This window comes from Atractosteus spatula, chromosome 4 (assembly GCF_055471065.1).
Source record: "Atractosteus spatula isolate fAtrSpa1 chromosome 4, fAtrSpa1.hap1, whole genome shotgun sequence".
Taxonomy (NCBI): Eukaryota; Metazoa; Chordata; class Actinopteri; order Semionotiformes; family Lepisosteidae; genus Atractosteus; species Atractosteus spatula.
The window spans coordinates 17,485,043-17,499,488 of record NC_142709.1 but is presented as its reverse complement, the minus strand read 5'-3'; the positions used below and the strand labels follow the sequence as shown (position 1 = coordinate 17,499,488).

The 14,446-nt window shown below is 34.4% G+C and overlaps 1 protein-coding gene across 2 annotated transcripts; it reads left to right on the top strand.

The window, feature by feature from the left end:
• The first annotated feature begins 4,379 nt into the window (after positions 1 to 4,379).
• On the top strand, positions 4,380 to 10,728 carry LOC148835960 (granzyme B-like). 2 transcript variants are annotated; one of them, XM_088914058.1, is made up of 5 exons: positions 4,380 to 4,454; positions 6,302 to 6,449; positions 7,737 to 7,878; positions 8,319 to 8,579; positions 8,923 to 10,728. In XM_088914058.1, the coding sequence occupies exons 1-5, from the start codon at positions 4,409 to 4,411 to the stop codon at positions 9,076 to 9,078; spliced, it is 753 nt and encodes a 250-aa protein (XP_088770184.1). In that variant the 5' UTR covers positions 4,380 to 4,408; the 3' UTR covers positions 9,079 to 10,728. The 2 variants fall into 2 exon arrangements, with proteins under 2 accessions (XP_088770184.1, XP_088770185.1); XM_088914059.1 differs by having other exon boundaries at positions 4,393 to 4,454; positions 6,305 to 6,449.
• Positions 10,729 to 14,446: the final 3,718 nt, after the last annotated feature.

Below are 14,446 nucleotides of genomic sequence, written 5' to 3'. Positions count from 1 at the left end.
AGCACCTAGAAACCAAGTACCTAATCCTCTATTTCCATTCAGTTTAAATAACAGTCCTGGGGTTCAAGTAGTAATGAATTACTGCATTGCTGGATTGCATGATAAAACCAATGTGCTTTACCTATGACAGTGCACAGACACCTGTGGGATCATGTCAGCTAGGGAGTTATGGTTCACTTACTCTGGCAGCAGCATTTCCTGCTTGAAAAACATAAGGCCATGTTGGCAAAGAATAACAAGGGAACAACTGCAGTGAGCTAGATGTAACAGAATCAGGGGTGAAACGGTGCCATGGTCTACCATGTCAAGCTGTACTGAATTTTACAGTTGGTTATTTCCAACTGAAGTAGCTTCAAATTATTTTCCCCCAAAAGGAAAATAAAAATTATAAAGATCTCTATAAAGGAGGTGGGAGTGATAAGGTTTAATAAATTCATCAAAATAATTTTCATTAAAGGGGTTCTGTTAGGCACAGTTCTATTATCTACAGCACTAGATTTAAAACTGAAAACAAAAGGCACTTATTTACCCAGAGGGTCATGGGAGAACAAGTTCCATAGCAACAAAACTGATTCACTGATTTCTTTGAAAAAACAGCTGGATGAGGTCATTGGATCAATTAACTACCAACAAAGAGCCAGATGGTAGACTCGCAGAATGGCTTCTTCTCATTTATGACCTGTATTTTGTTCTTATGTCAAGTTCACTTCTGATACCTTACACTTTGTATCTTCTTGTTTCTTGTGCAGAAAATGGGTTAGTTTCCTGCAAAAATAAATTGCTCTGTTTACCACCTGTCAAAACCACACACATTCATTTCACAGCTCAGTGGCAAAGCAATGCACTACAAAGTATATGTCTGCATATTTAGAACAACACTTTTAAAATGTTTCCTGTTAATTATTAATGTTTCCTGCTTACTAGATAAGATGACACAATTGCCATTGAGTTATTAAGCCTCCATTTGATGAAATATTTTTTTTTCTTCTTAGGTTTTTGTTTTATGCTTTAGAAATGCCTCTAGACTTTCATTTGATTACAGAAACAGTATTTCACAATGTTGCCAAAAGATTTTACTCTATTATAGGTTCTGATGTTTATATCCTATTCAAATATGTGTGTGAGAAGTGGAGGTGAATAATAGTTTTATTATTAATTTTAATAATTCCCCTGCAATAGCATCTGCATGTAAGGTTTGAAAGAGGCCAACCAGATTCCTGAAAAAAAAGCATGATTTTTTCAGATTTGGCACTGTGTGGACAAGGCATGGAGAGGGCACATTGTTTTAATAGAAACGACTGTTTTGGAGCCCAGAAGAAGAATCAAGAAATTCTGGCGTTACTTTGGCCTTTTTTTTTTTTGAGTCTTTGCAGATTATTTTGTGTGTGTTTTTGTCCCATATTCACATTTCTGCTCAGTTTTTTTTTATTATTTTACCATGCTCATTCTTATTTGGAATTAAATCTCTGTCTTTGGTTCAAAATGACAGCTCTTAACTTTCTGTGGAGTAAGGTTAAGAATATGATTTCTGTTGCTGTGATTTTGTGTCTCACTTTTTTGTTTAATAGCTACTGTGTAAACTTTATCCATGAAAGACATTCATACATTTGATTTGGGAGAAAGGAAGGAGGAAAAAAGAAGAAAGAAAGGAAGGAAAGACAGTGTACCATGATATTGCCTTTTATTCAGGTCCTGGGATTTTAGCTCATCAAAGCAGAGCAGCTGACCAACCAGAGGAGACATACTGTATAGGCCTCAGCCTGTGTACAGTAGGTCACAGGGTCCTGGCACTCTCTCCTGATTTTTCCAGTTTTGTCCAACACGGCCAGGGAAGGGCAGCAAAAATGAAACTGAAGAGGATGCTAGAGACACCTGAAATAATTGTGGAAGTGGAGCTTTTTTATTTATTCTGGTACTGTAGAAGGAAGAATGCCTGGATGTCCGTACTGAGCCAAGTATGTTTTTGAATAAAGTTGGTGTTCTTGAATACAAGATGGCGTGTTGACTTTTTATTGTAATGCGGCAAGAAACACACAAAGATGGGACCATGTAGTGTGAAAAGCTTTTTTGTTCTGTTCTTTTGAAATGGTGATACATTTAATGTAATTGCTAGTATTTAGTAGAATGAAGTTATTGTATATACTTGGGTAGTGCTGGACTGTGGGTACACTGATGACTGTAGGAGGTCTGACAAACTGTGGGCAAATGTTCCTAGCACCTGTGAAACTGCTAGGCAGCACAATCAGATACTATACATGCAAAATGTCACGACTTAGATTCTGTCAAAGGAAAAGGATGTAGCCATGACACAGGAGTCAACATGCTTATAGATATGCTTATACAAAATACAGTATACTGTATGGCAACTTCTTCAGAGAATAAAACGAGTAACTAAAACTTTATTGAGCAAGAATTTAGGAATTTGTGTTTTGGGCTTAGGGTGTGAAGAACTAGGGAAACTGGTATATTAAAAACTGATATTTCAGAGAGCAAAATTTATTCTGACACAATGATATTTAAAAGTCTTTTTTTTAAAATCTCCTGACCAAATTCTTGCAGGAATTTACAGAGTTTGAAATCTGTACTCAGGATAATATGAATCACAAACTTCACAGTTTGAAGGAAGATACTATACAAGGAAAATATAAGGTAGGTCAGTTCTTTTGTCTGTATATGCAGGAGTTTTTCTTGGTCCATCTAGATAGTAAAAGATGCTACGCTGGAAACAGTCCAGAGACCGAGACCGAGACCGATACACTTTTCAGTCTTGAATAGATTGGGCTATAAGGGGACCTGATACAAGTAATGAAAATACTGAAAGGCACTGATGATACCCTGGTTTGCTTTCAAAATATTTTAGTTGTTTATCTATCCACATAATGCTGGCTCTGAAAAGTGTGTTATTGAAGCAGTGCTGTGGTATAGTACTGTAAGTTTTTGGACACCTAACTGGAAGACTGTGGGCTCAAATTATAGGCATGACACTACTGTTGTGCCCTTCAGCAAAGTGGCTCAGTCAGATTATTGCATTAAAGAATTTGAGTGTTTAAATGAATGCAAAAATGTCTCTTGGTTAACAGTGACTGACAAATAAATTATTTCTAAAAAGCAGATCAAAGTTTTGTCATTTTCTTACTAAGTAAATACATGCAGTCATGAGGTTCAGTATAGTTTGTAAACAGAAAAGGTATGATTAAAACCAATTCCAAACCAGGAGACTGGATGATAGAAGCCAACACTTAATTTACTTAACTTACTATACATACTAACATACAGAATATTTACAGTTTTTCATATCATATCTGCGCCTGCCTAATATACTCTCATGATTAAACACATTTATAATCTTGATTATTATCTTACACACTCATCACAACATTCATGCTGTACAAGAATACTAATTCTCAGTTCTGTCTGCAATGTTCCCCTTCATGTTATATGGAATATATGCCACAGTTACAGACACAAGAAAATAATAGAAGATTAGAAGAATAATAGAAGAATTATAATTATTATCTGGCCTCTTAACTGGGGGTTTGTGGGTACAAGCCTCTGATGCAGACATTGCTCTTGTACCTTAAATGAAGCACTTTTCCCCCATTTGCTCCAGTCCACCCAGCTGTATGAACAAGAACTGGCATAGCAGGAGTATGCCCTATGAAGGACAACCCATGCAGGAGTGGAGTCATGTGAAGCAAACAGAGAGCAATCTGTCTACAAAAAGAAAATGACTGCTGTGTTGATTTTAAAGTAAATTGAATTGTAGGTGTATTTTGTAAAACTCTTATTATTGCTGGTATTAAATTGTTTTTGTGCAATAGAATATTTTTCTTTGATTAAATTTTCCATTTTCTGTTCAACCTGTTTCTTTATTATCGTGCTGTCTGTGTGGAGTTTTCATGTTCTCCCCATTTTTCTTGGAAAATTGTTCCTGGAATAAGTGAGCATGTGTTTGTATCTGTATTTGCCCTGTCTAATGTCTTGCCTTGTGTCCATTGCTTGCTAGGTTAGGCTCCAGTGTCCCTGCGATCCTGTACTGGATGAAGCTGTTAGGAATGGATGCACTATTTTGGACTAGTGAAGCTGGACCATATGCAAAGTAGTATTTATTTGAGTATTTCATCAATGAGCAAATGGTCCCTTCCAGTTAAATATACTGTATTGTACTACCCTGAATTCTAAATTATCTTAAAAACTAAAATGAAAAGAAAAAAACAATCAAAAGATTAATTATTGGAATTCCCCTCTTCTCTTATAAGGTAAAAGGTATATAGTTAAACCAAGCACTACATCAGTTTTGGTTTTTAAATGAATTCATTTGACCACTGTTTCCTGTTCAGTGCATATAAAAAGGCTGGCAAAGACCCTCAGACACTGGTGGTTTTTGTGTAGTGTCAATATACTCATAATGTTCAAACTCATCTTCTTTCTCCTTGTCCTGAAGACTCCAGCAGGTAAGACACCAGCTTTTCCCACAAGTTCACGCAATATTCATAAAATAAAGAATTATTTTACAGTCAATTACTGTACGGTCTAATTACCTCAAGAAAAAGAGACAGATTAGAAATGCTGGCTTTGAATTTTCTTTTTTCCAGAGCCTTATACAGTATGTGGAAGTATAAAAATTTGTTAAAATTTCTAAATTGCATTACATGCTTATGTATTGATGGTTTCTAATATTTACAATATCTGCTCCATGGAAATGGAAACATAGAAATGATCACACTTCATCAGGGAAACAGTGAATGGTTTGTACATGTCGGTGACAATCTAAAAACAGAAAATTATTGCTACAATGATTTTCAGGAAAATTGAATTACATTTTTTTTAAAACCCTTATTACTGCTGCTATTTAAATCTTATTTACGTAAGGAGACTAGTCAGCCCATCAGGAAGCTGTAAGGGTTTGAGGTAGCTCAAAGTGTTTGAGAAAGAGTTTATAGAATGTTGGTCCAAATCATCCTTACCTTTTGGTATTACGATATGCAATGGTAGTCCAGGTATTAAGAACTTGAAAAGGTATTAAGGGAAATTGGCCAGAAATTGTAAATAATTGTAAACAGTAAAGAGAAAGTGGACAGGATTGTTAATTTTGCTAGAAAAAGAATTGGGCGACCATAGAAACAGCTTGATGAGCTGTATTAAATTGCAGTTCAAAAGAAAGTTCAGCTTATCATTGATGACCCCTCCCACCCTGGTCATTCCCATTTCTAAATGCTACCTTCAGCAAGGCATCTAAAAATGCCTGTGGCCAAGAAAAGTGTATACAAGAAATGCTGTATTCCCTGGGTTCGGTATATTAAACACGACTATACATTATGCTTGTTTCCTGTGGGGAGCAATTGGATTTTGTGTAATGATAGTATAATATGGGTAGAGCAAGTCTGTGTATACAGTTCTTATTGTTGCATGTCCAAGACTATTGTTAATTTTTAACGTGAATTTTGTTTATGTTGTGCTTTTTTTTGTAGTTTTGTATGGTGATGTCCAAAACAACTTTTAACACCTTTGGATGGGCAATAATGTTATAGCTCATTTTATCTAATGCAGATTTTTTTAGCTGTTTTTCTGTTTCTTGATTATTTGAGCAGTCAGTGCATTCATCTCTTATCTTTATATATACAGTACAGTGGTAATGATGAATGTCACCACATTCCATAAGGATAAGAAAATGAAATAAATTATAATTGTTGAAATATTGGGAATAAACCTAAAAAATAACACAATTGTGAGTGTGTTTCTGAATTTTCCTTATAACACCTAAGCCCACAGACATGAATTTACTGAGGAATTTTACTGAAGATTTTAGGCGGCTTTAGATCTCAGTAATGTTTATCTGGGGGCCATTATCTCATGCATATATGTCAATCAAATTAAACATACAGTAACTATATTGTGAGCCTCTTGTATTTCCGTATTCTCTTTGACAATTTATTTGACTAACTTAGGGATTGGTACTTCTAAAACAAATTCTCATCCATATTGAGGTTTGTACAGTGTCAGGATAAAGGGGCAGGAATCTGCAATGGTATATTGCAATTTGCCATTCTGTGGTGCCTTGATAAATTTCAAAGACTAATAAGATAGCTGTTAATTTTTTAGTGGCATTTAAAATGAACCGAAAATGAGTCAATACGTTCTTATTCAGTTTAAAGCACTTCTTTTAGTTCTGTGTAAGGTTAGATAAAGAATGCTGAAGGCCTTTCCAACTCTGCCTAATTTAGCATTAAACTACAAGTAACTTGCTTTTTTATGTGTTGAACATACTAACATTTCATCTAAGACTCTCAATCTTCTAAAGGAGCTTTTGACAGTTATGTTATTGGAGGGGAGACTGCAAAACCACACTCCAGGCCTTACATGGCATCACTACAGAGGGATGGCCATCACATCTGTGGAGGATTTCTGATCCGTGAAGACTTCGTTTTGACAGCTGCACACTGTTATAAGTGAGTTTTAATCATTCTATGAAAATGTCTTTAAGTTTGATTGTACAAGTTTATAGAAGACTATGAATCTGAAGAAAAAATAATATTATTCAAAGAATAGTTTACTGTCACTTAAAACATTCATCATTATATTTTATAACTGCTTTATCCAGTTCAGGGTCACAGGGAATACTAGCACTTATCCTGGCAAGCAATAAGCACAAGACAGGATATACTCTGGACAACACGCCAATCGAACACAGGGCACACACAGACACAAACACACAGATTCACACTGGGGCTATTTTTCCCAGAAACCAATTAACCTACTAGTACATCTTTAGACTGTGGGAGGAAATCCACATGAACACCAGTGGAACAAACACATTCCACACAACACCCCAAGAAATTAACCTAGGGCCACAGAGCTGCAAAGCAGCAGTGCAAACCACTGTGCTACTGTGCCACCTTCACATGAAATATCAGTATAAAAATGTCAACTGGCCAAGCATCAGGTCTTTTGCTTGTTGATTAATAGTCATCTGTGAGACTTGAATTTTGGTCATTTTTGTGTCAGTCCAGTGTTCTGAGCTCTCTTTAAGCTTCAGACCTTTAACCTTTAACAAACTAAGAACATGGCACATGTTCGTGGAGAAAGAACAGCAACAGACATTATCATTTTAAACCAAACCATGCGGTCACCATTTTCTTTTTAGTAACAAAATTTAGTTTATTTTTGTTAGATTTACAGGACATTTCACAAGCATGGCTGCCATTTTGACATGATTCATAACTGAATTATAATTTTATATCTGACTAAGGTTATAACTGCACCTTGAGCAAATCTGCTATTTCTAATATAGCAGATTGTATGTCTGATTGTAATAATTATCCAGACAGTTGAATTTGATGTTTGGCTGCTTTGTAAATACACACTCACCATTCCCTCCCTCCTTCATCACTCCAACAGTAAGACCTGTATGTACACAGTGTTGGGAAAAGGTTTTAAAATGAAAAACACGTTAGGGAAATCATGTTGAAAAGCAATGTTTAATATAGCTTGTGTACATTTCCATACACAAGGAACATGTAATTGCAATAGATTGCATTTTAAGTAATATTAAAGAAATAATTTTAAATTATTAATTAAAAACATAACCATTCCTCAATACACTTTTAAATGAAATGGTAAATTTATTTTGTGAGAAAGTGAAGTTGGAAGCATATGTGGTTCCAAAATAAGCTTACATGAATCCAAGTTCCTTTAATTTTATTTTTTAACACCACTGTTTTCTCTGTTCCTTTTAGCAACATGCCTCTGACTGTGGTTTTGGGTGCCCACGATATAAAGAAGGAAGAGAAATCGCAGCAGAAAATTGGAGTGAAAAAATTCTATAAACATGGCTTACATTCGTTAAGCCCTTTAGACTTTGACTTAATGTTATTGAAGGTACGGTACCATTAGCTTTCCACATTTAAAGTTTTTTTTCACCTGCGAACATACTTCATCTGTCTCATTAACTGTTTCATTGGGTTATTTCAGTGTTTATTTTATAGTTTTTAACACTCAAACGACACAGTTATACAGTGTCATAGTTATTAAAATGTTTCAACATCAAAACAAATGTGTACATGTTCAGGCCAACATTGAGTTAACATTAAGCCAGAAAACTGGTTTCAGTCTTCACTTTGAAATGTTATGTTATAGATAAGGTACAAGGTAATACAAGGTAATAATAACTATTATATTCCAACAACACAATAAATATAAAATTAAGATGAAATAAAATAAAGTTTTATGTAGTACTGTATTTCTTTTTCATACAATTTATGTAAAGATGAAATTTTTCTTTGGTGTTACAGTATTTCTTCATTCTGCTTTGTAACTAGCTCAAGGCAAATGCCACACTTAATGAAAATGTGAAACTACTTACACTGCCAAAGAAAGAAGTTAAAGTTAAAGTTAACACCAAGTGCTCTGTGGCTGGCTGGGGCAAGAAAACTGCGAACGGGAATGGCGAAAGTGTTCTGCAAGAAGCAACTCTCACTATTGAAGACAATAAACAATGCAAGAAGATTTGGCAGAGATACTTTAACAGCAAAAATATGCTGTGCACACATTTCAGAAATGGAAAAAGTGGGGTTTGTCAGGTAGGTAACATACTTTTGGAAATCATCTTTATATTAGGGAGTATAAGGAAAGATCGTTATGAATGAACCAAATCAATGACATGCACATTAAGTTTACGTGTCCATGTATAAGCACTTTACTTCAATTATTTGCAAATCTGTCCCCTTAATTTTCTTCACTTTGGTCTCTGTGCAGAACTTAGGAATTCCCGTAATGACAGTGACTTCTTGTAACACAGTAGAAATATCTTTTCAGTGAAGAAAGTGGGAAGGAACAGAGTTCTTTGACTCATTCTAGAGACCAATACATTAAACTGACTTTTATTATGTGATTGTACTCATTTTGTTTATTGCTTTGTTTCAGGGTGACTCGGGAGGACCCTTGATTTGCAACACTACTCCTGAAACGTTAGGAGTGGTTTCATACTCTGGACCAAAGTGTGATGATTCCAGATATCCACATGTCTATATGAAAGTTCATAGTTTCCTAAAATGGATAAATGAAAAAATGAAAAATTAAACATCTGCCCTGTTGAATTTGTGCCTAATCTACGACAAATCCAGTGAAAATCACATTTTTCCTATCTTTCTCTTTTTTTAGGTATTCTGAGTTGCTGAGATAGAATTATTATTTCTAAATTCTTTTTTTAAATATTTCGCTTGACAGAATTAAGTTGCTAGCTGTGACAGACTCCAGCTCCCCCATGACCCTGAATTAAATAAAGCAAGAAAGAAGATGAATGGGTAGATATCATAATTTACTGGTGTAATGTCAATAAATACAATTACAGTATATTTCATATTTGATGATTCTTTTGATTGCTGTTTTCTCGTAGTCCTTATAACATATCAAATTATATTTCCTGTCCCTGTAAAAATATATATTCCCAGGAAGTGGCAAATCAAATTCTTCTACTAGAAAAATAGAGTGCAATGCAAGATTACACCCTCATATTAACAGGAGTCTACTGCAAAGTATACAAAAAGAACAATTCTGAGACATTTTCCTTTTTATGATAGGAAGAACTAGGAAGGTTCAGCATGAGAGAGTGAAGGAACACAGGGACAAAGGGTTTTGATTTAAACTAGAAATATTGGCTTTACATTCAGTGACCTTAATTTCAAAGTTATGCATCTGCATCTGTGACTGATGGTTGTGCTATGTACATCACTAACAACAGTGGCAAACCACAACACATTTTGGTGTGCACACTAGTAATAGACTAGTAATGTCTTCATTACTTGACTTGGAATGCTTTGCTCTTTCGGTAATACAGTAAAACATGTAGATGTTTGTATTTCAATTTGATCCATTTGTAGCACCAAAGAACTGTAAGGAATAAAAACAAATTTTGTTTTTAAGAATTCAAGGGAGGAAAGTAACACTTATTAGAACCATTTAAAATGTGTACTGTGCTTCCATGTACAAATACATGAATACAATTATTACATATTAAGAAAAAAAGTTTCTATTTTAAATGAATATTCAAAATACATTGCAATTAGATATATTTAAAAACAAAACTCATAAAACAGATAATTGGTGGCTGCTGCATATAAGTGGAAACAGTTAAATAGTCTAAGACTTGAAATATTACATTTTTAATTCATCTTCACTGGTTTGGGAATGTCCATCCATCAGCTGGTATAATATGAATATGAGTATTCTATCCAATTCGTTATATCAGCTTTCTACAAAATAGCATTTGAAAGGTGAAAACTTCACTTAATTAAAGTCATTTAAACAATATAGATGTGCTAAAAATAACTTAGGAAAGTAATGGAAAAAGAGTCATTTCTGGAGAAGAATTGTTACACATTTTTCCACTGAAACCCACTTGGCTTCAAGCAGTGGGAAACATCTGAATGCCCCTTCATTGTTCAAAGTTTAAAGGTGTAAAATGGAAAATTATCTGTTGTTTTTTTTTAAATGAACCTTTTGACCACAATTTCCTGCTATGTATGCGTAAACGTAGTTGAAACATTTGTATGCATTTGTAAAACAAGCTTTCTGCTCCTTGTCCAGAATTTGCAGTCTTGTAAATGTCCATCTTTTCCCATATCCATGAGATCAGACTGACTCTCATAATGCAGGAAGCATTCACAAATCATATTTGAAAAAAATGCAATAATAATAAAATAAAAAAAAATAAAAGCACATTTGAACTGCTGACCCCTGCTTTCCGCTTTTTCACCAGATGCACTAAAAATATCATTATGCAAAACATAGAGCTTTTAGTTGTTTCATGTGCTTAGCCGACTATCTTATAGTAAGTGATGTTTGATGTTCTTATAGTACATCTCCCTGTGGCTTTTTTAATGGTTTCAATACCCACTAAATTGTAACCACACTGCTGAAAAATAGAAACTAATTCGATATAAGGAGGTAGACGGACGGTGCATGACACCACACTTTCAAACACTTATTTTTTTATTTCGGCATCTAAGCAACATTGAAAGTTATAAGCACATAGAAACAGCTTTACAAAGTCTACCCAGACACACACACAAGTGATGTTATATTTCAGGGGTGATTTACATTAACATAATTACAGTATATGAATAATTATGATGTGAATATTTGAATATTTAATAATTGGAAAAATAATGGCAGAAGTAAATGCTGTACAGGCACACTGAATAGTAAAAATGAAGAAGAAAAAAAACACAATGTTTAAACTGCAGTGTGCTAAATACTGTACCTGCTTTTGTGGCGAGTTTGGTCAACATCTATCCACAGTTTGTATTTTATGGCCATAAAGGGTTTTACCATGACCTCCTTTTGGTTTTTTCTCAGTTATGACCTTTATTCACCTTGTAGTACATTAAAAAGTAAAAACGGAAGTCCAATGGTGGGGGTGAGAGCTTCGAATGCCATTTTGTTTTAATCTGATTTTATTGAAAGAGTAAAACATGAGGAATTTTCTCAGTGCAGAATCCTGAGCACCTAGAGGAAACCCATACAAGTAACACCATAAGTGCAGAATTGAACCCATGACTACAGCATTCCAAGGGAGCAATGCTAATCACTGTACCACCATGACAATTCCATAAATATTTAAGATTATTATTTAACTGGTTTGCTTACTTTTAAATTGTGTTAGGAAAAAAAAAAGGTCATTTCTCATTCTGAAGTACAGAACAAAATACTGTAACACCATTTTTTTATCTCAATGATATTTTACAGTTCAATGATTTAGCATATATCAGGTGTTAAAACAAATAAGGTAAAACCTACTTTAAAAAAGAGGTTTTGACACCAGATTGCATAGTGAGAAATTTGCATTTTATAGCAATTTCCTCTGTGTTCAGGAATGTTTCAAAGAGTGATTTTGTTGTTTCTGGCACAAAAGCCTTACTTTTTTCAAAAGTAACAGAATTTCAGCTACACATGAGAAACAAGAACTTCAAAAATTAAAATTGCCATACCATTATTACTGAGTAGCCTGGACAAGCTAAACAAGATTAAGACTGGTCAGCACTGGAGACCTAAAAGAAAAATCATGGTTCTGTAAGAGGTGGAGGGTCAGTAGCTGACACTCTTCTCTCTAGACTAGACAGGTTTCCAAACCAATTGCCAGTTTGGTGACAGGGATCTATAGAAAGTGACATCCTTCAGATGAAATATTAATCAAGGCCCTGACTACTTGTGGTTATGAGATATCCTATGGCATTAGTGTTAACTGCCTAAATGCTACTCCAGGCTTGCTCAGTCTGGCCTACATACATTTTTTCCCCCTTCGTTCAAATAGTTACATTTTAATCGATTTAAAATGAATTAGCTGACACTTCTACACCTAAACTACTGTGTTAGCTGGTTTCTGGTGCTCCTCATCCAGCCCGCACACAGGAGGAGCTGATTTCAGTGGTTGATAAAGTGTGTATGATCCTTTATTTAAAATACTTTGTAATGAAACATGTTGTACAAATTTAAGAAATGATGTATTTATATACCATTATGTAATGAAATTTAATATATATTTGACATTATTAGTTACTAATGAGGGCTTTATGGTGCAGCACTGGGGCCCTGGCTTCAATTCCTGGGCTGCTATCTGTAGAATCTGTGTGATTCTATGTAAATGCACACAGTTGTGGTACTTCTTCTTGTAATTCTTTACCCTCGTAACTTATTCAACATTTTTACTACTTTGGATTTTCTCATTACACTAGCTTTTAAATCTTACACAATACACAATATTATAATCAAACCTGAAGGAGGCTCCACGGCCGAAACGTTGTGTTTGCTTTCTTTTCTTTTCAGCATGGAATAAACCTGTTACCTGTTCCTTTGCAGCCTACGCATGCTGACGCAGCTCCCCACCTGAACTATATTATAATATTGTACCACATTCAATTGCCTCACAGTGAATCTATCTTCCTTTCATTAATTATACTATTTAGTTTTTTTTAAATTAAAGTGTAGAGAGACTTTTCTGTAAACACTGAAATATCAACATTTAATACTATGCATTTAAAATTTGAGACTGTTCAATTTTTTAACAAAATCCAACAATGCAGGCTCAATTTTCACACTTGATTAGACTAATAGAATGATGTGAAAGACTTTCAGTTTCACAGGGCATTCTTATTATGACACAACATCTTGAAAAAAAACTCCAGCTGTAAAAACAACAGCAAAAGAACAAAGTCATACATTTAACCATCAGTCTTTCAAACCTGCATACACAACTCGCTAACAGCAGTAGTGCAGTTTTATTTATGCATGCTATGCATTGACAGCACTGCTTCTTTAAATACCTTCCTGTTGGTTTATTGTTTCCTGTTTTGCAGACATTACATTTGCAGAAAAATGTTTTTCAAGTCTTTCTGGTCTAAACAGACTTCTAATTTCAATTAATATAAGGTCTATAGTACATAAAGTATATAAGTCAAAGTTACCAGCGTACATTCTCGTAACTACGATTACTTGGTCACCTGAATTATTTCCAGTCATGTTCTTGTAGGTAAAGAGTTTGTCAGCAAAACACACACAAGCAGACTCTGCTTCAGATGCTGTACTCACACCAGAAATGAGAACAGAGAACAGTGAAATTGATGGATCAGGCACTCCAGTCATTAGATTAGCCCCTCTGAGCCTATGAAACTAAGGATGAAACCAAAGCAAACATGCTGTAGGGGGATGAATGAGTCTGAGTGGTCAGAAAAGAACAATTGAGCATGAGAAGCTACAAAGGATAATAAGGAATAATTTAATGAGAAGAAAAATGTTTAAAATAAAATGCTAGCTAAACAGATACAATTTTGTATATGAATTGCTCTTCCTGATCTATATCAGACATTTAGATTCTGAAATTAAAAACAAACTTAAATTTACAGATAATAAAAAATGGCGAGTGGCAAACAGCAGCTTTAGAAAGGAAATCATAAAACATCTAAATGTGGTGGATTGGGATTTGAAAGAACATTTAATTTTTCAAAATTATTTTCTATTTCACTTATATTTCAAAATACAACAAGTCAAACTGCATATAATACAACATCAATCCAAACTACAGTTAATTTTTATAATTGTATTTTTGAAAACTCAGTGAATTGTACCCGACACGCACTGTAAGAAATGAAAAGGAGAAAGATTCAAATTTCGTCTTGAGAACCTTACTGAGAATCATGCTTTTATAACTTCAAAACAGAAATTAGCCCAAAGTTATTAATTTCTCAGATAATCTTATTCCTAAATCTCTATTTACTCAGGATACTCAGGAATCAAAACATTCCCTGGAGCAGTGCCTCACCATGAGGTAATTAGAGACTGCTTACTGTAGCTTCTTAACCCTACACCGTTGCACCAGTTACAATCTTGACTTTTTCTCTGCGAAATCCAAAATGTATTTATAATTACATTGGAATTTTTGGGGAATTTCTTT